This window comes from Diadema setosum, chromosome 10, assembly GCF_964275005.1.
Source record: "Diadema setosum chromosome 10, eeDiaSeto1, whole genome shotgun sequence".
NCBI lineage: Eukaryota > Metazoa > Echinodermata > Echinoidea > Diadematoida > Diadematidae > Diadema > Diadema setosum.
In genome coordinates this window covers 39,250,875-39,277,546 of record NC_092694.1, presented here as the reverse complement: position 1 = coordinate 39,277,546, position 26,672 = coordinate 39,250,875, and the positions used below count along the sequence as shown (strand labels likewise).

At 37.8% G+C, this 26,672-nt stretch overlaps 1 protein-coding gene across 1 annotated transcript; it reads right to left on the bottom strand.

The window, feature by feature from the left end:
* Nucleotides 1-483: 483 nt before the first annotated feature.
* LOC140234215 (regucalcin-like) lies at nucleotides 484-5,046 on the bottom strand. Its single transcript, XM_072314277.1, has 6 exons — nucleotides 4,887-5,046; nucleotides 3,715-3,897; nucleotides 2,859-2,959; nucleotides 2,342-2,456; nucleotides 1,369-1,500; nucleotides 484-692 (listed from the first exon to the last, which is right to left on the bottom strand). Exons 1-6 carry the CDS (start codon nucleotides 5,038-5,040, stop codon nucleotides 484-486), a joined length of 894 nt encoding a protein of 297 aa, XP_072170378.1. The 5' UTR covers nucleotides 5,041-5,046.
* Nucleotides 5,047-26,672: the final 21,626 nt, after the last annotated feature.

The following is a 26,672-nucleotide window of genomic DNA, read 5'->3' as shown; positions in this document are numbered from 1 at the left end:
TGAAATATGTTGGTCTTCGAAAGCTACAAGCAAATCAAAACTCCTGTACTGGCTTTATACCATGGTATGATAATCAATCCCATCTTTCCTATAAATGTTAATATTCTTTTCAGTAGAAATACGTTATGAGATTCAGATGTAAATGACATACTATAGATACAGAATAGTAATCAGCCTTTATAACTCAAAACATGTCATTTATACATCTATTCACTACTGGACGTCTTTATCTGAAAGAAAGCAGTGGTTCCAAATCAGTAAGCCTAATATGCCCCAAACTATTCGGTGAATTATATACTTAGGAGTTACGAAGCAATAAATCTTCATTTCCACATAATGTTACACATCATGTAATATCCTCTATACTAGTTTTACTTCAAGACATTAAAATTTAAGATCGGTGAAAAAAATATAAAAACCCCGTAAGTGCTTGTGCCATCGAAGTACATGTATAATCAAAAGTGCTGTCCTGATTCAAGTAACCTAACTGTCATTGAATGGGTCGCATTTGACACCTTTGACCCCTAACCCTGTGACCCGGAAGACCGATCCAGCAAGAGCTTGGGTTTTCTTCTGTTCCTCTGTCAAAAAGTGCTTCGCTGACGTCACAAAGAGCTCGTCACAGTTCGCCCCGCCCCAGCAGCAGCTGGTGATATTTGTTGTCGGAAACCTGATTGTCTGCAATTTTTCACCTGATTGAACCAAAATAAGGACAGAAGACAGAAAAATAGGGGACATAGCCATTTAGACCCTCAGTCAGAAATAAGAGAAACTAAAAAATTACATCGTAATTATCAAAACGTCTTTATAGTCTATGTTCTGTCTGAATTCTCTGCCAGCATTTTTTTTTTTTTTTGTATCTAGACTTTCGTCATCTTTTTCATCATTTTTTCTTCCATAAGCCGTCTAGTTCTAGTCTAGTGTTCCTTTTTTTTTCTGATGTGATTGTCTTTAGAAGGTGTTCGCTCTCCTCGCTTCTAGCTCTCCTATACAATACAGGAGGCATCCCTCTGCATTTTTGGAGTTTGAGGTCATAATTATGTCCCACAGCACTTTTAACACCATGTTTACAGGAAGCAATGACTTTTCATCCATGCTATAATGAGTGGTTGCGTTGGAATCATGACTTAAGACCAACGAATATCTTGCAATCCTCAATAATTATGTTGTCATTGCGTTACGGAGATTGTGTAGATAAATGAGTCTCAGTTTACTTTGTGTTTGCTAAACTATTTGCCACTTTATCACATCTTTTAATCAATTCTATGCCATGAACACTTAAGATATATCTTTAAAAAGCATTCGTTATCAGACTTATAAAGAGATGATTAATGTTTTAGATGAGACACAAACTACACCAAATCACACCTGTTTTGGGGTTGTAGCGATTGATGACGTCACCATTGAAGAGCGCCACCCACAGCATATCCTCGCTGTCGATGCACATACCATCTGGGAGACCCTCGGATTCGGGCACACTCACCACTTGACGACGATTACCTAGCAACACGTAATCATATTTTGATATAATTATTATGACGTGTTATGCATTATTTTGATGACAGTTTGACACGCAAATCGACAGAAAACTGGGTCGACAAATAGACGTCATGGTAAAATCTAAATCACTTAGGTATAAAAAGGCGGTATCTGGTATCCACGGTAAATCCAGGATTCCTCTGATTTAGCAGAACTTGACATAAACATGACGTCATTAATAAGTGTATAAATGCCAATTTGTGAAACATAGTTATGATATCGAACTTCCTACCGCTTTTTGCAGTCAAGTATCAAAGAATTTCTTAATTTTAGCCACATATAGTCAGAGCGCCAGTCTAAAATGTTCTCGAACGGGCACAAACACAAGTATTTACCTTCCTATACCCATTGGCATATAAAGGACAAGGTGTTGATATTTCTTTTGTTGTCGTTGTTGTTTTTCCTGAACAATATTGGCGAACTTACGGACGGCAATTATTATTTCCTTCCACTCAACCCGTTATTTACGACAGTTGATAAGTCTCCATAGAGCTGACTCTTAGCACACTCATTCCAGGTAAGCAGTGGGTTAAGCCCCCCCCCCCCCCCCAAGAAAAAAAAAAAGAAAAGAATTAAAATCAAAATCAATTACAAAGCTCTAGTCATAACATATCATCGCCGACATTCATGAACTACCGACAGCATGGGCCTGGGATGTATGTGAATGTGCTGGAAAGCACATACTGAATTGAAAAGAAAAAAAAAAGTGTCCAAATAATTTGCCTCATCCGACATAATATTGAACTATATCCTAGATATCAAAATAGGATCACACAGACGTCTGTTAAAAGGTGACTTTTACCAATGTCTCCAGTCTCGTGGTTGTAGTCGAATGCGTCCACTCCGTGACGTAACGTGTCGATGTAGTACATCGTCTTTCGATCAGCTGTCCATGCCATACCGTTTGAAATATCCACCTAAAACGAGACGTGGAGATGCAATAATGAATGGATACAAGTAAAAGAAATGAGGGAGGAGGAGGAGGAGGAATGTGTAATCAACAAAAAAGAAGAGGGAGGAGCAGAGATAAAATAAAAAGGAAAAAGCGATAGATACACATCAGATATTAGATAATGTTTTACAACGTGAGAAACCACTTGTCATTGCACTAAAGCTATAAGAAAAATATAGAAATATCACAAGCTGGACATTCTAATTTTTATTTTCAAGTACATTGAGACAACGCAGTACAAAATACAGTCTACACAGGCCAAAGGTGTAGCATGCAGTTGCATTCCATCCGCGTATCAATCAATACAAGATGACATTTGGGGGGGGGGGGGTGGGAGGCATTCTTGACAAACTTAAGTGTAACTCACGTTGTCGACATGTTTGGTGACTTTCATGTTGCTGTGCATGCAGTAAAGCGAGCCCATGCCTCGTTCTACTCCAGCTAGTACTTCCTCTGCACCCATGGTTCCTGTGAGGAAATAAACATTTAGTCAACTGATTGATATCCGATTTTATTCCAAACAGAAAAGAAGCTAAACACAACAACGATGTTTCTGAGATGACCACGGACTCCATTCATTGATGGTGACTAGAAAGCAAAGTAAACTTCGTATGTCATGCAGCTATAGAGTACAGACAAACATAATTAGTTTAACAACACAGGTGTATTATTAGTGATGTAATGCTGTTTCTGAAGTTGTTGCTTAGCTTAGGTGTGTAAAGTCATCTATAACTGATAAGTGACGCGAGGGACAGGTATCGTATGACAAATGATTGGCTGAGGGGCAACACGTGACCATGGAATCACTTGGTGGTGACCATGGGGACAAACAATCCTTGGTCACGGTGGAGACGAACATGATTTGCATCGTATCGATCATTATTTTAAAGACGGTAATTCTACAGACTTAACGGTTTTTGAAATGATAGGAAGTTCATGCACTTTGGTATTCATGTCAGTGTTGTAAGTTACTTTTTTGAGATACACAGACAGACAAACAGAATCATTTTACATTCTAGATACAACGGTAAGTCAATAAGAGCTAGTAAAAGGCGCCATCCGAGTATTTTCAACAAGAAATGTAGTATAGCATAGACATACACCAAGGCAAGAATAAGGTTCATGTTGGAGTTGAATAGAATGAAAGAATACAAACGAGAATCTTTTCTATACTCGCTGCTGATCATTCTTATTGACAACGTGGTTCAACTTTCACGGCTTACCAGCCCACAGCCTGCCCGCTGGGTCACATTTCCCGTCGTTGAACCTGGTACTTGGTTTGTCCTGCTCCACTTCGGCCACGTTTTGGAAGGCGCCCGTCCGCCAGTCGACGTAACCAATTTTATGTTTGGCTGCTACCATTGTCTTCCCACTCCGAGTCGGAACCATGGCCCCTACACTCTCACCTTTCAATTGGAGAGAAACAAAAGTTTCAGAGACAAATTCAACTAAACTATTAGGCCTATTTCACATTGTATCAAGATGAACGATTATGCCATGGAACACTATCATTTGTTGAAAATAGTGTTTGCTCATCCTCTCCACCCCTGTAGCATTTCACACAGTCTCGTTGTGAATTTTGTCTGAAAGTATCTTCCTTTTAGGTCGGAGATTCATTTTATTATCATGATGCGCAGAGCGAAGTGTCTAGTTGAATGGCAAAAACGTTCATTTGCAGTCAGAGCGAGATGTTGAATTCCTTCTTTCATTGCGCATCTTTCTCAAGTCAGCAATGGAAGGGATTAGTTGTTGTATACCTCTATAGGTAAGGGGAGAAAATCAACAGTCGACAAAAAGATAACACGTACCAATCATATCAACCTTGCAACTAAAATAATAATTATACGATTACTTTCAATATTACGATAGTGTCAGCAAATCTTTATTGTCGATGCGTCATACATGTTAAAGTCAAGTGTATGCACACCGTGCTTTTGATTTTTTCTTCCTTTAACTCCAAAGTTCAAGCCCTTCCCGGGCACTTGTTTCTAAACTGAGCAAGAACGCTTTGCACTCCCCACCAAAGTGGACAGTTGTATACCCAATTAGACTAGTTTCCAAACCCTTTGCCAACTGTATAGTCCCTTTCACAAAATGACGAAGCCGGAGGCTTTGCCGAATGTACATTGTTATGTGATGTTCATAAATCAGCTATTGTTAGGCATACTGAAACCCTCAATTATGGCTAAAGTAGACATTATATAAAACACCCAAACAAAACTGGTCTAGAGAGATCACTGTGGTCCAGATCCTCTCTCGCGAAAAAAAAAAAAAAAAAAGCTACGAGTCGCCCTCTACGGTGGCTACACACCCGTCGCTCACAATCCCAAACTACCCAATGTTTACACCAGTCCTGCAGTGGACGTCAATGTTTATTCTGAAGATTCGTACGTACCTATGTCGATTTTTTCGTCCTTCTGAGCTGCAGGATCATAGCGATGCACAGCGTTACCAAAAATGTCAACGTAAAAGAGTTTGTTTGAGATGTCATCCCAGTGGGGACCTTCCAAAAGGTAGCCCATGTCTTTCAGGTACACTTCGACAGTCATGTTGGTTGGTTAGAATACAAACGACACGATCGAAAACCTGTAAACAAAAGGAACAGAGTAATTCGCCGAGGTGTGGTTGTGCTGCTTGCTGTTGACACACGGAAACGTTATGGAACATAGCATATTTACCTTTGTCTATTTCGTTCCATAAACACGATGATAAAACTTTAAAATTGCATCACGGAAACTATAGCACACAAATTTAATTCACAGCTGAACAAGTCAGTAAGGTTTACATCGCTTCTTCAAAGCGATGTACACGACGAGATGACATCTGAACAACCTTGGATCAAAACGACCCTCTGATCTGGCTGCTGCAGCACAAGAAAGACGCACAGGGTTGTGTTTATGTCATTACGTAACACCTATCTGTGAATTGATCGATACATGAAGGAATAGTTCGTCAAAACGGCTAGGAAGTATTCTCATAGAGCTACTGAAGCTACATAGCGTTGTATTGGCAAGTCTAATACCTCCATTCCACAGAGTTGTTGTTGTTGTTGTTGTTTGTTTGTTTGTTTGTTTTTTCGTGTTTTTTTTTTTTGTTCTCACCAGTCACTCATCGGAAGCAGAGATTGTTGCTTCCGGTCACCCAACGAAGTGTATCGGATCGCAGTCTGATGAATCCGACTTGGTTGGTCGACTATCAGGTGAGTGTCGGACATGTGTCGTGCGTGATCCTCATCGGACGATCTTGCCTCATCGGATCACCGCCCGACATGTCTGGCACTGACCTGATACTCGACCAACACAAGTCGGATCCATCGGACTGCGATTCGATACATTTCGGTGGGTGGCCGGAAGCGATAAACCTAGTCTCCGATGAGTGACCGATGAGAGAAAATCTCTGTGGAACCGGGGTAAAGCTATCAGTGCCATTAGACAAAGAGAAGACAGAAAAAAAAGAAAAGAAAAGTGTTTTGTTGGAAACTACCTGCAACATTCTGTATGGAAAGCGGGAAGAAGTTGTTGTTGTTGTTTTTTTTGTGTGTTTTTTTTTTTGGGGGGGGGGGGTGGGGCAGGGTAGGGCAGGGAAGGCACTACTGTTTTGTGTTGTTGTTGCTGGGTTGTTGTTTGTTTGTTTTTTCATTACTGGCCGCTATAAAGCCGTCATGCATTTTTCAATTTTTCTATTGCTTAATTTGACATAAATCGATGTCATTGTTTCTATTTGAATAACAAAATCCGCTCTCCGGTCCTGGTGCTTACAATAATTAGACAAGAAAGTGAAATAAGGCAAGTGACCTGTAGCATTTGAGTAAGATAATGAATAGTACATGGCACTATTAAACATTGCGATATTTCATTATTTTAACACTTAAGCATTTTTTTTTTCTTTTTTACTTTGGGTTAGCTAATTTTCGAGAGAAGTCCGTGTCAAACACTTGGATTTGATAGTAAGTTTAATGTTATGTACGTGAGTTATAGCGCGATTTATCGTAATCATTGGTTACTGCTTCCAACAATCCTTTCCCCTTTGAAATGTCAAACATATTTGTGCATTATCTAAAATGAAGGAATTTCTAAGCATTGATGCGACCTCGAATAAGAACATTATACTTATGCTGCAATTATTTTTTAGACGTGTACCGTAGGCCCAGGTAGTTATTATTCAGGACGTATAGGGTACACAACCGTTTTCTAGATTTTACGCTATCTGCACTACGGAAAGGTTCTAACTGGAATTTTATCATTGATTCGATTAATGAAGCTTATTTCAAAGTTTTGACCTGAATGATATCTGATACTGTGGCCTTGCTTTCTTTTTTAAATTCCACTGAGAAAACATCAACCAACATGAAAAATTTCTGCATTGAGCGCAGAGTATGTTCCAGAAATACAGTCAACCTCGCATAAGTAAAATTCAAATGAACTCAAGAAAATACTTCTACTTAATGTGAATGTCGACTTACACAATATACTTACTTCATGTTTGATATCCATCCAGAATAAAAGAAACGAATTTTGTGTTACTTGGAGTAGCTAATTTCTATGCTTGTGCGAAATTGACGTAGGTGAAGTTGCCTGTACTCAGTCTGAATCAAAAACAAGACTATATCACCCCTCTCTCCCTCTCCCCATCCCTCTCTCTATTTTTCGTTTTTCCTATCAAACTGCCACGCCCTCTTCCATGCAGAGATTGTATTTCATTATTATTAATCAGTAATATACAGTTGTATCATTCATTCTGTCTCATGTTACTCTACCAAGATCTCGGATAACATAACATAACATGCCACTGTAGGATTGAAAGTGGGATGTTTTAGCTGTGCATGCATTTCAGTGCAGAGAGCTGCGCAAGACTGGTTACGTAACAGATGGTGCGTATAGAACACTGTAGTCATGTATTTTACACAGGATGCACAGCAACAAAGCTGACTACTGTCCCATCTAACAAACAAAGCAATATTTTATAACCACATGGAATACTCCAAAGCGAAAAGTATTCACAGAGCAGGGCTGGCCTTCAATGAGAAAAAAAAAATGCTGAAAGGGTCCGATCAGTTGACCTTAACAGACAATAATCATCTCTTTTTACCAGGATCTGTTGGTCGATCAACATTCAGACATACACGTTTATAATAGTAGTTTTCTCTCCTAAGATTCCCAGCGTATGGTAGTGATACCCAAAATCTCGTATTCTATTATACGAGGCATGATTACTGCAGTGGATTTGGAAGAGAATAAGGAAAGAAAATCGACGCCTTGTAATTCATAACGGTATGTTGGGAGGGGCGTTTAAAGTGCACATGAGGGTACATCGAAATGACTGGGCACATTAATCTTTTTGAACGAGACCATTCATTCTATCATTACGAACTGTAATACAGTTTGGAGTAATGCCATTCTCGTTAGAGGCTATAGTTGTTTTGGTAAGTCCTTCACGTCATCCGTACTTATTTGTGTCTTCATGATGCCACCTCTTGTAAAGTTTTTGGATATAAAGCCTCTTTGTATACGATGCCCCAAGAAAATGAATCAGAATGAATTTCTCTCGTGGTTATAAGAAAGAATACTGCATCTCCCATTGCGTTTTTCACACAACATAACCTAAAAACATAACATAAAAAAGAAATTCTGAAATCATTTTTCCACAGCCAGTAGCAGGGCGGCTTCAATAAATACCCCACCCTTCCGCGGGGATTTATAGATAAGGGACAAAACCTGATATTATGATGGGGAAAAGACAGTAGGTCCTATAAAGGAGCTTTTAACACAATGTTATCGGAGATGCCTTCAGAGTAATTATTTAATAGATGTACAAAGTGAATCAATCCTAGATAAGTCTCACCTGACAAACGAGGGTTAGAATGGAGCTCCAAACGCGACGCGAAGCAGACGACACAAGTACTTCGGAGAATTGGGTCTCCCTCTCTCGACGTTCACTGTGACAGCTTTGCGATAGTTGTGAAGTCTTTCAGCGGAGCTCTCGTCTCTTTATTCCTCGTCCTCGGTAGGGAAAGTCAACACATGACCTACAGCCACATTAGACCTATATCTGAGCCACTTTTGGGATCAGACCATATATCGACAATATAAAGAGCAAGGTCCTACCCACTCTATGATACCTGTACTCCAATCAACAGTGCTTGTAGAGCGCCACCACTCGTCTGAAAAAGGGATTTAAAAAAAAAATCCGTACACTTCAGGGGTGGGAAGGGTCGCGTTAAATCTTCTCAGCAGTATTTACCAGCAAGGGATAAATTTAAGATAACATTTACTATTGACAATGCCAAATTCCAGGGCCCTGGGCCTCTTTGTCGTTACTCACTTTCTGTGTACATATAAGTTGTTCTGTTCAGTATGGAGCAATATTGATGAATCTAAGCCTGTATAGATTCGTAGGTCCTGTTTCAAGCAAAGATAAAACTTATTACACGTGTATTGAGAGTTCTGACTCTCACGATCCGTTCTGTGAAATGAGACGTTGCTGTTGTAAGTGTCCGATCTGCAGTCCTCTGCGGAATTATTTACATTCGCGTTTTTTAAGTTATTTACGAAGAAGAATATGATTGGCAATCGAGCATCATTTTCGTATATAGTGAGCAAAACTTATGCGCATGTGGTTTAATTGGCCTACATGCAAATCTACATTTGGCTTTTCAAGTCGATATTGTAAGCCTACCCATACTCCGAATCATTGTTTGCTTTTACGGGAAGTATCATCCGTGGGCTTGATTGAAAAAAAAAATAAAACAAAACAAAAAAGTGTCGTATTAATTGAGTGGGACATCCCTCCCATTCACATCGTTCTACTGTTTTGAATGGTCTGACCAGGAGTTCCCGCAGTTTGACTGCATGCAACTTGACGTCGTTCGCTGGGAAGTTTGTAGACACAAAACCTTGTCGGTCGTAAAGGAGTCTGCGCTAGAAAGTCTTACATGCACTATTGGACTTGTCCTTTTAGGCTGACAAGGGGTTTTACTTGCAAACTATGCTGCAGGGCCGTGGAACGGGGAGGGGGGGGGGGGGCTATGATGCACCCCTATAACACTAACACACACACGCGCGCCGCACACACACACCCTTTTGACTCCATTTTTTTGTTATAAGAAAGAAAAACAAAAATTCCTGCAGAACAGTGCAAAAATGATAAGGATCAGATAAAAAATAAGAAAGTTATGACAATCTGAAATTTCAAAAATATTTGGAAAACACTTCTTGACCAGTCGTTATGAATAATACGCTGAAGCATCTCTGCCTGTGAGTACACGGTGTGCGCCACTTTTGTGACACCGTATTGGAGTACGCCGTCCTGTGTTTTCTACTAGTGGTCTTACAGAGCGGTAACGCCAGGTTATTGAACGAATATATACAATAGCAAGCGTGTTACACTCGTTACACTCGATACTCGGAAACGTTGGAACGGTAAAGCTGTCATCCTTGAGTGATAGACCGTCAAGAGCCGCAGGGAGGTGGGTCTCTTCCCACCTCCCTGCTACAATGCTCTACATCCAAACTAAATCATCTCCTTTATACCACCGGTGAAAAGTCATGCTCACAGCACTAGGCGTGGGACCCAACGATCAGAGTACCGATGTAGAACAAGTAGATTCAGAAAAAGTCCGATACCATATTTCACACGCATTTTGAATTCAGCAAGAGTTTTCTATGCATAAAAATAAGATTATACATTATGTACTGTTATGAGTCTTGCAGCAGTATAGGCAGCTCGTACCAACAGTATTTGTTTTCCTATCTTTTCGTATGATCAAAATGAATCTTGTTCATCAGCTTTAATCAGTTTTAATAAGTTTTTTTTTTTACTATGATATCATAGTATCTAACAGAATGTTGTATTTTATATGAACCGTGAATTGAATCTGAATTTGACACTTAGATATTGAACACTCAAGATATCATGCTATTTCGATAGAGAAAAGAGAGATGAATACCCACATTGTTCAGTTTCCATGCGTATTATAATCTGTTTGGGTATCATACACCAATTATGTTTATTATCATGTCTAACGTTCTTTTTCAACATTGTTATATACATAAAGTATTTAAGAATGATAATCACTTTTGTTATTAACTTAGTCAAGACTTAATATAGATATTGATGATAAGTGAATATCACAATAGTAGGCCCATAAAGAATTATTTATTGAGAGAGAGAGAGGGGAGAGAGAGAGAGAGAGGGAGAGAGAGAGAGGGAGAGGGAGAGAGAAATAGGATCCGAGACAAAACAGAAAAACTGTATGGGTATTGCTTTCAAGTGGAATATTTTTCTTGGGATTCCCCCTTCTAGCGAGATATATTTCACAGAACAAGTCCTATATTTCACTTTGGTTCATTATGTATAATTATCTACATGTACTTTATTTTTTCTTGTGTGTGTGTGTGTTTGTGTCTATTTTATGCATTTATAGATTATTTATTTGTAGCTTCTTCGATGTACATTTGTACATGTATTCTGTTTTTTACACATCTTCTGTATAATGTCACAATTCTATCTTTGGCTGTGTCGGTGTTGATATCATGAAACCATTTCATTTCAATTAAATTCAATTTTCAAATCAGCAAGTTTATGATGCCATGCTCTCACAATGTCGCATTAATTTCATGTAAAGAAATAAAAAAAAAATCATATTTCAGCTATATTTACCGTGAAACCACCCAAAACAAAAAAAGAACAAATGCTACCTCTGATATATTTTGGTATGGGAATAATCATGCTTTTACCTGTATGACCTAAAAATAACAATTACGAATTTCATATACATAACATAAATGAAAAATTTTGGGGGAAATAACATCGATCATTTAATGATTCACTCATATAATGTTTTATGAATATTAATAAGAACTATACTAGACAGGAAATGTGAAATTTTAAAATATTGTACCTTCCTTATTTCTTATCCGATTTTTGATGTATATACGTTTTTTTTTTTCACTATCTCTTTTGGAGTTTTTTTTTTTTCTTTCTTGGGGTGGATTGCCTCTTTAAAAACCCAAAACAAAACGGAAAAGTAGAATAATATATCAATGAAAGAACAAACAAACAAACAAACTACACACACACACACACACACACGATCGACTTTCGACGTTCCCAGGGTTTCGCCCAGGGATGTCATTGCCACTATCATCTGCGTTGACCCCCCCCCCCCCCCACACACACACACACACACACTGAATAAAACGTTCCGCGGCCCCTGATTTTAGGTGGGCAGAAGAGCTAGGACAAGCAGGGAGCTCATCCCACCTCCATGGTACAAGCGTCCTCAGTACTAGTACTGTTGCTTGGCCTATATTATACGTTCAGAATTATAATACTGTGCATGTGTTACACCTGCATAGCCAAGCACTTCTCAACGCTAAAGACAATCTTATAGGCACCTATAGGACTTACATGTATCCCTCCACCGCGATCCCTCATATTATCTTGAAACTTAGAGGTTTTATATCATCTCATTATCATTCTCTCCAAGAAGTCTATTTATTTACTAGTACTCAGTACAGTGTACCAGTCTTGTGCTATACTGCTACAATTTGTATAGGTACTAAGAGATTGATGTACTGTGACTTACAACATGAAAATAATCCTGTGGGACTGAATGAACATGAGAGACTCGGATTTTCTTCATGGCTTGTCTCAATGCCTCTGGCTGTATACGACATGCCCAGTTCAATTGCGGAGCCCAATTACGTCTCCACTAGGGTTTGTTACCCGGTACAACTGTTCAAGGGATTCATTCATAATTTGGTGGAAGGAATCATTGAAATAAAGACGGACAGTATTGTCGTGAACATAAGCAGGACGATAGTATAACCACGATCATGTCAGCGTGTAATCATTCGTCCATTGATTCAGTGAACTCTTCACCCCGGCCCAGTTTCACGCGACTACACGTATTAGTCTTTGAATGAGACCTCTATTACGGACGATCAGAATCCACCCACGCACAAACGTTGGTTGCTGTCTGTATAATACTGCAGTGCTGAGTGGGCGAGATTGGGGGGGGGGGGGGAGGGGGAAGAGCAAAGAAAAGTATGCTATCTTTTAAGCAGAAGCTAACTTTATTGATGTGTTTTATTGTTGGTAAAAGCAAAAATATGTATGGTTCCACTACAAGGATTGAAATTTCTTACGTTTCCACAATCCACCTCCCTGATCTCGGCCACAGTATACAACTACGTGTTCTTCGGGCACTCGCGGTTGCGTGAAGTTTTGTAAATACAATAATAAGGACATGTTTCATAGACTAGCTGAAGAAATAATCGATACTATCGTTTCGTACCACCTGATTTGCCATCAGCCGAAATAGCTCAGTTGGGAGAGCGTTAGACTGAAGATCTAAAGGTCCCTGGTTCAAAACCAACCGGAGAACTCGCATGAGTTCTGAACTGTCCCGGGTTTCGGCAATGTATTTTTGCATTGGCAATGTATTTTTGCATTGACTTTCGATTACTTGCATTTGAGACTTTATCTTGTGTCATATTTTTACGTAAGGCTGTACATTTACTCGAGTGTCTTTTTGTTTTGTTTTAGTATTTCAGTAACGCTTTTCAATCGACCTTGTGCAAGATTTATTTTCTACCTTTATTCTTTCAAAGAATATGAAATCTTGAAAATAATCACGCGGAAGACTGACTCACTTTCGAATAATAGATACATGAAAATAACACCAGTATAGCATTACTAGTGGTATATATTTAAGTGGCAGATCTAGGCCCGGGGGGGGGGGGGGGGCACCGGGCGTGCGCCCCCTTTATTTATGTTAACAAAAGAAATAAAAAGAAAAAAATGGGGAGGGGTGCGCCCCTTCTGTTTTTCTTCAAAATAATGTGGCTGCAGTCATTTTTCTTTTTAAATCCGTTTTTCCTTTGATTAATCCACAAGTCTATACTTAATTCATGAAAGCATCTTTAATAGACTAAGTAGAAAATATCTTGAAAGAATCCATTTCCGAGGAGACGAATCATGACGCCAATTCTTAATCAATTCTTAATCTTGTTCGATACTAGACAATGCGGCTACTTTCACTTGTTTTTCTTTTGTTGATACTACTCTTTTAGTCTGACGACATATGCAGCGACGATTTCATCATTGCGGAGTGAGTGCCAACTGTTTCATAGCAGTCGTTGGTGCAGTACGATTTCATCAGCCGAAATAGCTCAGTTGGGAGAGCGTTAGACTGAAGATCTAAAGGTCCCTGGTTCAAAACCAACCGGAGAACTCGCATGAGTTCTGAACTGTCCCGGGTTTCGGCAGATTTTTTTCCACCTTTTTCTTCAGAGTTTTCATCTTATTCTATTTTGTTTTGTTCGTATATGCAGGGGTTCTTCAACCTTTCATTATATCAATAGATAACAACTTATAGTCATGATAGTAAATTGGAGTATAAGAGAAGCTTTATCTTATTTCAATACTGCTACTTTTAAAATGATTTTTTTTTTTTTTTTTTTAGCATAGTGATCGATATCCTTGAAGGCCGAATACACACATCAATATCTTATTCCTTATAAAAATCCTGTATCTTCTCAAACCCAATCTCAAATTTCCAAATCACAATGGAAATAAATTAATGATTCCGTTCTATATACCTCGATGAGTGCCTGCTTCTGTCCGGATCGCTTGCGTTGGTATTGACAATTCAATTCTTCCTTCCCTTTCGTATAGTCCTTCTTATAATGTTCTCGTCCTGTTATTCCTTCTACGCTTATCGTATGACAATTATAATGATGATGATGATAATAATAGTGCTAAAAATAACAATGATGATAAGTCAATAATAATTCTATTCAATTCATTTCTATTTTTATTTCATTGTCCACTTATGGAAATTTGTTTTGTTTGCATGCATATACACATTACATCGGTACTTACATAGAATTCATACACGCACACATAGCAATAAATATACATATACATGTACACGGATATGGCAGACATAATGTATAGCAACATAACATCAATATCAATATCAATATCAGAAGATACAAATACATAACATTCTAGGAAATTCAATCTATATGCATGTATATAAATCAACCTCTTATTGAGTGCATGTGATATACGAATATACAAACAAATAAGTGTATTTATATCAAATTGATAGCAACAAAAATAAACAATAATTCAATAAAATTCAATTCAATTCAATTTATTTTCATATTTCTCAATGAAGGAATGTACATCAAATATGATAAAACATAGTGAATCATAATATCCGGCTTGGATGCACAGTAAATTAATGTAAACATATAAAACATAGCGGTCAATCATCGTACGTTAGGCTCTATAACGCTAAAGAAATATGATGGAACCTACTTAAAAGCGAGCTTGTTAAGCGTAGGTCCCAAATTCTGAACAGAGTGTAAAATACAGATGAGGAGCACGGATGCAACGTAGGACCAAAATAAAGAAAAACAAAAATGAAAGGCAAAAATACCCGTTGCAATAAAAGAATCTTCTCAATACAAATCAATAATTATACCCAAATAGCATATTTACCACAAATGTGTTGAATACCCACCTTAATTAAACCAAGGTTCATTTGAATGATAAATGAATCATTTAAGAGAGCAGATCAAAATGTGGCAGAAAAATGTGCCACCTGAACACCTCCTGACATAATGATAATAATTTTAAATTTGTATTACGCAGTTTCTACTGGAATATAGTCAATTACGCATGACTATATAATCAAAATTGTATAGAAAGACAATAATGAATAAATCCTTAACGGAAAAGAAGAAAAATCTACAATATCATAAAAATACAGAATAAACAAAAGAACTGATGATAATATGAATAGAGTACTGCATATCCTATTGAAAGGTATCTGGGAAGAAAATTTTTCTTAGATGATGAGAATAGATGAGTTTTCGAATATGACAAGATACAAACATATGAAATAAAAAACAACAATCTGCCGAAACCCGGGACAGTTCAGAACTCATGCGAGTTTTCCAGTTGGTTTTGAACCAGGGACCTTTAGATCTTCAGTCTAACGCTCTCCCAACTGAGCTATTTCGGCTGATGAAATCCTAGTGTAACAACGACTCCTTTGAAGCAATAAAAATTGGCAGTAGCTCTGTATAATGATGAAAACTACGCCATGACGTTCAGGGAAAAGACTGACATCGAGCCAAGAGATTGTAGAACAAGTGTTAATTGATTCAAAATCATTGTTATGACACTTGGATTTCATCAGCCGAAATAGCTCAGTTGGGAGAGCGTTAGACTGAAGATCTAAAGGTCCCTGGTTCAAAACCAACCGGAGAACTCGCATGAGTTCTGAACTGTCCCGGGTTTCGGCAGATTGCTTTTGTTTTGTCTTGCTTCCTGTGCGTGTGTGTGTGTATGTGTGTATTTTATCTCCTATTCTAGTTTAGTTTATTTTTCTTATACTGCTACTTTTCAATAATTTTTTTTTTCTCGCAGAATGAGCTATACTCTTGTAGGCCATATTCACAGTTTCAAGCTCTCTTTCCTTATGAAAATAATTTACAGTCACAAAATACAATTTCAGATCTCAAAAGCACAATGGAAAAAATGAATGAATAAATATCTTCTCTATACCTCGGTGCATCCTTTCGCTTCTGCCTCGCGTGCGTTGGTATTAACCCTTCAACTCCTCTTCCTTCCCACTGTCCTCTTTATTGCGATTTTATTTCTTCTACATTTAAATGATAATTTTAATAATAATAATAATAATAATAATAATAATAATAATAATAATAATAATAAGAATAAAAATAGTAATTATAATGATATCAATAAAAATAATAATAATAATGATAATGATAATGATGATAATAATCATTATTATGTATTACTCAGATCTCATGTATTGTATATAATCAACTGCGCATGACAATATAATCGCAATAAAAGAAAGACAACCAGATTGACATAAAAAAATGACATGAATTCATTCTTAACTGAAAAACTTACAGTAGAAATTATACAACAGAATACAGGATAAAAAAAGGACTGATAATTACTTAAATCGAATCATGACTAATAAAAGTTATCTGGGACACCTACAGAAATGTGTTGCAACAAACATGGTATTGGAAAAGTATCCTAAAATAGATTAGTATTTTGAAGATTATATGGTACTGAAATAATTATGCACTTCATAAAAGAAAAGCAATCTGCCGAAACCCGGGATAGTTCAGAACTCAGGCGAGTTCTCCGGTTGGTTTTGAACCAGGGACCTTTAGATCTTCAGTCTAACGCTCTCCCAACTGAGCTATTTCGGCTGATGAAATCCAAGTGTGATAACGACGACTTAGAAAAAAAAAAACCAGTTGTTCTGCAATGCCTTGGCTCGATATTTATGCCCTCCCCTCGTAGCGTCGTGGCGTAGTTTGTTATCATTACAGAGCGAGTGTCAATTGTTTCAAAGTAGTCAGCGTTGTTACTATAGGATTACAACAGCCGAAATAGCTCAGTTGGGAGAGCGTTAGACTGAAGATCTAAAGGTCCCTGGTTCAAATCCAACCGGAGAACTCGCATGAGTTCTGAACTGTCCCGGGTTTCGGCAGACTACTTTTTTATCTTTTTTCTTCTTCTTCTTTTTCTTTTTTTTTTTTCTTCTTCTTCTTTTTCTTCTTCTTCTTTTCAGAGTTTACATTTTATTCTGGTTTAATTTGTCCATGTATGTTGTAAATTGTGGTATATATAGTTTTTTTTTTCACCATATCAGTAGTTCACGACATTTCGCAACAGTTATTTGTTTTCTCTTGTTCGAAACTTGTACGTTAAGTTTTATCTTTCTCTCTCACAGAAACACACAGAAAAGGAGGAGAAACAAAACAAGAATCTCTCCTTTGTAGCCATGCTCCATGCCGAAGAGAAGTTATCCTCTCCAGCGATTCTTGTTTCTTTTCCTTCTCTCACACCTCCATAGTTGCCTTGTCAGGTGCAAGTAAAATGTTTTCATTCATATGGATGCCAAGAGCATCCGAGTGTCAAACGTGGAAGAAACAGACCAATGACATGCTTTAAAAAAATCCACATTTCTCCATAATCACATGAACCAAACTTAATGGGATATTCTGCAAAATGTGCGTATAACAAGGCATAGTTTCATACCCTGAAATAACAATTGGATCGTGTAATTATTTTGAAAGTTGAGAGGGCAGAAGACCACGTGATTTATAGGCAATATATTGAATTTACAGTTTATATACACTGGTTTCTTTGCAACGGTGAACTATAAGAGAGCCACGTTTTATACACCGATTCGACGGAAAGAGTGCACCGTAGATTATTGTCATGTGCAGAAAAACCGACAAGCTCTTTCCTTAAAATGGTACACCGTGGGTCTGTTTCATGAAAGTCATATGAGAGACTTTTTCCCTCATATGGCACTCTTATCTTCTCTGTCTCTCAACCATGTTTCTCTGTACTCTGTGCTTGTCCCAGGCCTGTAAGTGCATTTAGTCCTTGTTATTGTACTATGTGCTCGTTGTTAACTATTCTGTAACGCCTTGATTGATAACTCGTAATTATGATATTTTAAATGACTCATTGTTTTCATCTTGCCTTTGGGGTTCAGCCTCGAAAGGTCAATGGCCTATTGCTGTTCCCCTCCACACTCGTCACTTAACCCGAGTCACAAATTTTGATTTTTGTGTTGCATTATTTTCCTAATGATTGTTTTTTCTGTATGTATATATGTTGTTATGCTGTATGAAATCACATTGATTTCATTTTCTTACTTTTTTATGAGATGTGGAAAAATAAACTTGAGACTTGAAACTTATGACTAAAGTTGATACGAGGGACTTCATGAAATGGTGTTTGCTTCTCTGCAAAGCTATAACATAGAGTGACTTTGGCCATTTGGAGATTTATGTAAAGATTTTTAGGCGATAACTTCATGAAACGGACCCTGATAGACTTGAAAATACCGTATAAATGGTCATGTCGTATATCATTCGTTTCAAGCAATAGCCAAAGAGCAACAAAACAAATCAAGCTAAAACAATCAGGGTGCACGTCACGAGACCGACACCCACGAGTCATACAGCCCACGAGTTATACAGCTCACGCGTCATACAGCCCATGAGTTCGACACTAAGCTAACAAGGCCCACGAGACCGACACAATAAGCCCTGTGCTGTATCTGTCGAACTCGTGGGCTGTTTTTACCTAGTGTCGAACTCATGGGCTTTATTTGCCTAGTGTCGAACTCATGGGCTGTATATGATTCGTGAGCTGCATGGCTCATGGACCTGTTTTCAATGACGAACTCGTGGGCTGTATGACTCGTGAGTGTCGGTCTCGTGGGATGACCCCGTTCACTCCAACTATGGAGTCATTTCGTTGACATAGTTAAATATCTGCCCTCTTATCGCCCACGACACCATTGAACTGTGTCACACACGCTACGGAAGTCACTAAAGAGCGGATGCGGTTATAATGAATCTCCGAAGTTCCTGTAACCAGCCATAAAAACGCTCAGAAGGTTGCTTGCTTCAAAGCGTCCTGACCTGTCCCGTGTTTCATGTGTTTCGGCAGGTTATCGTTATTGTTATTACTTAGCTCGGTAATGCAAACTCATACAGTGGATACGTCATTAAAGGGGAAATCCAGTCCAAATACAAGTTAGTCTAATAAAGAGTAAAATAGTTCGAGTTCAGTGGTAAGATTTTGATCGAAATCGGGTAAAAAAGAAGGAAGTTATGACATTTTGAAGCTTCGCTAATTTTTGAAGAAACAGTTCTTACGTCGATGCAGGGCAATCTGTCAATCAGTTGCAATGAAAGCATCTCGACAGAAGAATTTCATGAATTTGAGTTCTTGAACGGTTAATATGAATGTGCAAATGTCAAAGTGAGCGTGTCATTCCCTCACAACTTGCCATATACTAGTAATTTGTACACAAAATTTTGAAATTTCCAATTTTTCATCCAAACGCAATTATGCCCGAGGCTCAAATCCTGATATATCTAACTGATCACTATTCTGAAGTTATTCAACCAGGAATAACATCATGCATGTCATGACTTGTTTCAGATTTCAATGACAGGAACATTGAATTTTCGTCAATTTTTTACACGGTCATTATTCTAAATCCCCCTCCCCACATCAAGGCACGCATTCTCATGCTCTTCTTAAAGGGACATTCCGGACGATTTTCATAATTTCACATCATGTAGTATATAAATCAACAACTCCATGTACAGATTCGTGGAATTTGTTGTGGTCCTTGAGCAGAGAAGCCAATAAATTGAAAATCTTAAACAAATTACACTGAACAGTGTTGATGACATCAGAGCCTCATATATTTCAGAAATGTAGCAGTGCAATTCCAATACAAGACCACTTGCTCAAGAAGTTCACCTGTGAAGAATCTATGCATGTCTTCTTCTTTTTTTCTGCTTCCGTGAGCCCCAACTCATGCATTCTTATGGTGAGGCTGCCATGTCATCATCCTTGTTCATTGCACTTTGTCATAAATTTTGAAAACATTCCCATTCCTCATCCCAATCACTATAATTTCTGAAACTCTGTACTCAGTTTAGCTGATTTATAGTTGTTCAAATGTAAAAGTCTGAAAATATATCACCCGGAGGTCCTCTTTAAATATTGTAGTATACTAGCAAGCGGTCCTTGTTCATGTTTAAATTTGCATACTGTTTGCCTTTCGTAGTGTTTGGAGATGGATTATAAGGGACAACTCTCATAATTATAATGTATACACTGCAGCTTACTGTTTCCTTGAAGAGTATAGTTTACGGTCCCTGAAAGTTGGTTAGTTGATTTTGTTCCCCCAAACGGTGAGTTGGAATGTGTCCAAATTAGGTTCATACACGCGAAAGTTGACATACAAGTCTATATGAGTGGGTCTGTCAGTGTGTGTGTGAAAGTGTGTGTGACCAATCAGAATAAGATTCTGGTGATTATGCGATTTTTTTTTTTAATTTCTCAATTCTGAAAAAAAAAACCCACACACACATAGGTCCTATTTTCATCAAGAAAAATTAAAAAATATTCCAAATGAATCAGTTTTTCAAATATGTCATGAAAATAAACGTATACTATCAAAATAAAATGAATGTGCGATGAATAAATCTTCATTCAGACAGTAGAAGCAATAGTATAACAAAAATTAAGAATTTTGAAAGGAACCTACATCTCCAGTAAGTATTCCTTCCTCTAGCTTCCAAAATTCAGGTAAGAGTTCGCAAAGAGCAAAGTACGAAGCTTGCGTGACACAAAGTGACTCAATATGCATGTCAAAACACTCGATTCTATCGCTGACGTTTACCTCACTGCAACAAGGTTTTGATTTGTTGACGGAAAAGAGAGATGTGCAAACATGCTTTGAAAAGGCAAATATCAAAGTTCTCGCAGCGCATAATCCGTTTTAATGGCAAACAATCGGAAAGACGCCTCAGATAAATGTCATTGTTCTTTCCTCGTTATTGCCGCTGCATTTCATTTTTGTGGGTTTCGTGCATATACTACACCTTTATACACACAATCTGAAGCAAATTCCATGCATGATTAGAAATTTTGCGGTCCATACATTGGTCTCTCAGGCCCGGAGTATGGAAATTGTAACATTTTTTAAGGTCATATCACTTAAAATACTTGTATCAGTTCTCTTAGCTCGCTTTTGAATTCAGAATGAATTTTGGTTGAACTGAAATATGGCGTTTCCTTGAAAATTGTCATGAGGGAAATAACAATGATAATAAAAACAGACATAAAAAGAACCCCCAAACAACTGTATTCTTACCTTGTATATTACAATTGCTGACTATTATTTTTTTTTTGGGGGGGGGGGCAGGAAGCATTCTGTATAAGGTTTATGAATGAGTAATGAAAATACTTTATAAATTAATTGAGATTCAGTACTGTTTGATTTTTAACCAGGAAACGAAACTGGCGGTGCCAGTGTAGATCCTAGCAGAGGATCCTCCTGTTCATCTGGGGACTTAACACTTTTTTTGTGATAGGGCTTAATTCTTTATTCGAATTTCGTTCAATTAGGCCTACATAACACAGAAACAGAAACGTTCACAGAAACAAAAACAAAACAGTATACAAAGACAAACTGCATCATACACAAACATTGTACAAAATAAATTGAATTAAATTAATTAAATAAATTAAACACACACACACACACACACAAATAAGAATAAAAACACAGTCAAACCTGTCTTAGCGGCCACCTGTCTTTTGCGGCCACTTGCTTATAGCGGCCACTAAAAAAAAAAGTCCGCGCACGAAATTACTGTATTACAGAAACTTTATATAGCGGTCACCTGCCTCGCGGCCAGCGGCTATTCATTTTGTATCCCGTGGTAAATATCTAACTGCATGCGTATAGCGGCCTCAAAAATGTAGCTAAACTGTTGAATCAGTCATGGATACGTTGGCTTTAACGTCCATTGCGTGAATTCTACCAAGTCCTAGCTCAGTCACAATCCCACAGACATAACTGACAAACACCACTTTAGGCCGTGAAAAAGCCGTCTTACCACTTACTTGACTAGCAAATGCTGCGAAGGCAAAGACAGCTCCTGATAGCATTTTAAAATTTTACCAAATTGCCGACTAATTAGTGATTATTAAAATCCCTTTGAATAAGGACAATGGGATACTTGTCTAGGTATTGTTTGTTGTTTACGTTAGCTTCGCGCATTATTGATCCCCTCGAACTCGCTAGTGAACCCTATTCATGCAAAACCGGTACGAACCAGTTCCTCAGGCTAGAAATGTTATTCTGAAAATCAATCCTCATATCATAACTGCTCATGCAAACTTATTTGCTGTTTTTTAAGAATTTGCATGTTGTATTTTATGCTATTACACAATGCAAGTGTTAAAATTCAAAATGGCCACCGACCTGTCTATAGCGGCCGCCTGTGTATAGTGGCCCCTTTTGTCGTTATTGACAGGCGTGACTATAGTAATCATGTTTGCCAACGTGGTGTCAAAATGTAAATATAATCAATGTTTATACATATATGTGATGAAAACCTAAAATGGCATTAAAACGCTTTATCCTGACGATTTAATGCCATTTTAGGCTTTTATCACATATTTTTATGTATAAACATAATGTATAATTATACAATCTATATGATACATAGACCTATTACGCCATCATTTATGCAGAAGACGTTGGTTTAAGCTTAATTTCACCACAAAGTTAAAACAGTCTTTGTACTGTAACATAAGAGTGATCTGTGCCATCACCTTTGTTAAAATAAAGTTTGTAAGGTAAACTCTGAGTTGAGAAAAACCCGACCTTTAGCCTCATAAATTTAGCCATTAGTATTGTATGCAAATGGCTGCCGAGATAGAGCTGAGGGGAAAAAAGGACATGGTTACGATAAATGAGTTCTCACGCTCCGCACTTTACAGCACATTGTCCATTCCACTCATTTATTTTACTTTAGACAATTTATGGTTCTCGATTTCATTCGTTTTCACCTTCGTTTTAGTCTTGATATTTCGTTGAACATAATTGAAAGGAAAAATCTTATGATAATGTCGTAGTATATACTGGGAAATAACCATTATGCTTTCCTTTTTTACTTTACAGCTAACAGTACCGAAGTAGATGACAGCACCTGAAAATAATTCTGTATAGGGAGAAAGAAAGAAAAAAAATTAAAGGAAAGTAATTGTGATATTAGAAGCAAATGATTGCATTATAATATCACTATGTAATAAAGTGTGCTAGAAACTTTGCTTTGGTAATGTAGGGAGAGCAGGTGGTCTGCTCTTTTTCGGAAATTCCCTTTTAAAACAGGGTTAAGAAATTGAGGCGTCCTAAAACTGTCCTCGAACATTCGCATGAAGTATATTATCACCAACAACACACTTATCTACTGCTCTTGACACAACTTAAATCTGCCTTGATTGTACAGACGTAAGGGGTTATTTTCAACCCGTCTGAAAAGTCTCAACAAATCACTCATCAGGAACATTCTGGTAGCAATATTATGTCCTTATACACTATAATATGAAGAATTCTTAATAGTTACTTTTCAAACAACTTTAAAGGGATTCCTCAATACAGAAAAAAAAAAACTTTTTGGATTTGGAGCTTCCTTTACTGAAAACACCTTTGTATTTTCTTCATGGCGAAAACTAAAGCACTAATCACTGATATGTTATCTTTCCTTTATTTAACCTGCCAGTCCCTAACGACTAAAGTATAGCTCTTTTTTTTCACGCTGTCGGTGACATGACCCTAGATCTTAAAATTTACTCCTGTATGAGAGCAAAAATATTTGTATTCCTAATCAAATAATCTGCCATTAAGAGGGACATCAAATAGCCACGGATCAAAGTAGAAGGAGGTCACTAAACACGCCACTACTTAACTCGAACTCCTTCCACCGGTCCCTGGAGCAAGCATAATACTTTTTTCTTCTCTGTTCTCTTTTATTGTTGTAGCTGCCTGGACGGCATAGAAAAGAAAAGAAATGCAACATCAGCGAATTATTTCCACACTAAAGCGTCTCTATCATTAATTTAGCTGTTTCTTTGGCCAGAAATGAAAACTGTTGTGCAAGTTATTCAAGTAATCATACATCATGAAATGAAGCATATTCCTCAGGTATGCAACATTAATATATTGAGAGAACGCCGCTACACAAGCATTTGAAGCACCAAGTGACTGCGCATTTCGTTGTTTATGCTATGTGTATGAGGCGTAAACAGTGAGGAGCAAAGTATAATAAGTATAAACGCTGAATCTGTTTCTTAACACAGCCATTTACATGTTATGACTGTATTGAATCTTTGTTCGAACACATGGCTTTTTAACATTGTATCAGAAAACGGAAGTGTGGTCGTCAAAACCACTGAAGGTCTCTTCATAGAATTTTGGATTTTTCGCTGCCGTAGTCTACGTCCAAAGATTTTCATAGGCAATTTAGGCCTACTGAGTGAGCTCGTATATTGTACCAACATGTCTTGCTCTGTTTTGAATCCTTTCTATTGTTCAATCAAGCATATCACATAACGATCTTTTCACACGTCACTACTTATGTTTGAGTTTTTCGAATCTACATGTACTTTCAGTAATTGCTATCAATAAGTTAAAGTTTGCAGATCGTTTTTATGACGGACATTGATCGCAATGTCTCACATTACGAAAAAAGTTTTCGAGAGATAAAACTATTGGAAACAAGCAAAATGAGATATGAGGGTGGTAATAGTGATCTTAATTTAAGTGTTTGAGAGCTCTTAGCGTCAACATGAGAATTAACTCCTTTCACCAACGCCATGAATAAGTCGAAAAGTGTGCTTGTGTGTGTGTGTGTGTGTGTGTGTGTGTGTGTGTGTGTGTGTGTGTGTGTGTGTGTGTGTGTGCTTGTGTATGTGTGTGCTTGTGTATGTGTGTGTGACAGAGATAGAAAAGTGGGCATGAAAAAGATGTGAACCGAATACTTTGACCAATTTTCTTTAAAAAAAAAAGACGAAACAAAAGACAAATCTGTTACAAGATCACGCCAGGCTGACGTGACTTTGAGGACGATCAAAGTACGACTTGATGAGCAAACAGGAAGATGTATACATCGACAGGCAGTGCACGATTTTGGTGCGTGACTGACCAAAGACCAACAGATACGTACGGTAAATCATAAGAACACAATGTTGTACCCATTGGAGGCACTTCGGCGAGTACGGGGCGTAACGTTGGTGTCGTAATTTCACATCGCAGTCAGATGGAACCTGCTCTTCTCTCTGGATCAGTTAAATATGGATTTCTCTAACGCTGGAATATTTCCCACCGATGGGCGTTGGTGTCGTTCTATACCTCGAGGTGAAATTAAACGGAATTAACCAAAATGAACTTTGGGTAAGTTGAAGCGGGATGAATCTTCAGTTTAAACAATCTTTTACATGGAATTTGATAACTCCAGGGACGGTTTTTGTCTTTAATGAGCAGTCCTATACACATTGGGAAATTTTTCGTCGTCGCCTTTTTTTTTTCTTTTTGAAGACCTCCAAAACCTTTGATGATTTTTGACACGAATAAGGTGCATTTTAAGCAATTTTTCATGCAGAAAATTTTTGCAATGAAGGAATTTGCCAGGGGAAGACTTGCATCTGACTATCATTGAAAATAATGATTAGCGGTCAGTCAATCATCTTATAACGCTCAAAAAATGGATGCCAGAACACACGAAGGAGATGATTTGACGGGGGGGGGGGGGGGGTGATGTTTGTTCCAAATTATGAAAGAGTTGTTTTTCAAAATTGCTTTTATCGTTTATCTCACTTTTTTTCTTGAAGGAGGGTCGGGGTGCTTATTTAGTCATCGAATTTAAGTGAGCATTATTTTTTTTTTTATATTTCAAAATGGCTGTTTGTACCATAACTGAATTAATGGTGATATACGCCTTGAAGTAAAAGAGAAACCAGTTTGAATATAAACACAATTTCAGCAGGCGTTGGAATCTGATGGCACAGCAGTAGGTAACTAAAGCACTTCTACCTGTCCAAGGAGTTACATACGTGAGGACACATTAACCATTGCACTGTTAACGCACATGGACACAAAGAAACTTAAACACATAAACTCAAACGTATGCATAATAACAGGAGTGCAGAAAATTGTCAAATCATACGATTATCATATATGATTTGGCACGTACAGGAAAGCATACAAAAAGCGTGTATGTGTAGGACCATGGTCCCTTCTTCTGGACTAGGAAAACATTTAGAACTGCTGATATTGAAATAAAGATACACACATAGGCCTACATAACCAAATATAAGCCATCGGTTGAAAGGGGAAGTAATGTTATGGAAGTGTTATGGAACTTACTCACTAAAAAGTCACAATGAGAGAGAGAAAGAGAGAGAGAGAGAGAGAGAGAGAGAGAGAATTGGGAGGGGGTTAAACTCTGGGGTAGACAGACACTGCTTTCGAATGATAGCATACACAGTCGTGTTACAATCATGTGCATCTTTACAACGCAAGACAAGGTACCTTGGTACCTCTAAAAAAAAGCGTGGTAATGTCAAGTTTCTATACTGCTGTACCCACTGTGTAAAGAACAACAACTATCCCCCTCCCCCTCCAAAAAACAACAACAACAAACAACAAACCAAACAAACAAACCAAAACAAAACAAAACAAAACCTCTCGTCTTGTAGGTGAAATCACGGAACAAGAAAATTT

Bases quoted from the DNA above. Each gene is read 5' to 3' on its own strand.
- LOC140234215 (XM_072314277.1), bottom strand. From the start codon at position 5,040: ATGACTGTCGAAGTGTACCTGAAAGACATGGGCTACCTTTTGGAAGGT. The intron at 2,960-3,714 runs GTAAGCCGTGAA...ATTTCCTCACAG, and splicing joins AGCGGGCAGGCTGTGGGCTG to GAACCATGGGTGCAGAGGAA. The intron at 1,501-2,341 runs GTAAAAGTCACC...ACGTGTTGCTAG, and splicing joins CCACGAGACTGGAGACATTG to GTAATCGTCGTCAAGTGGTG.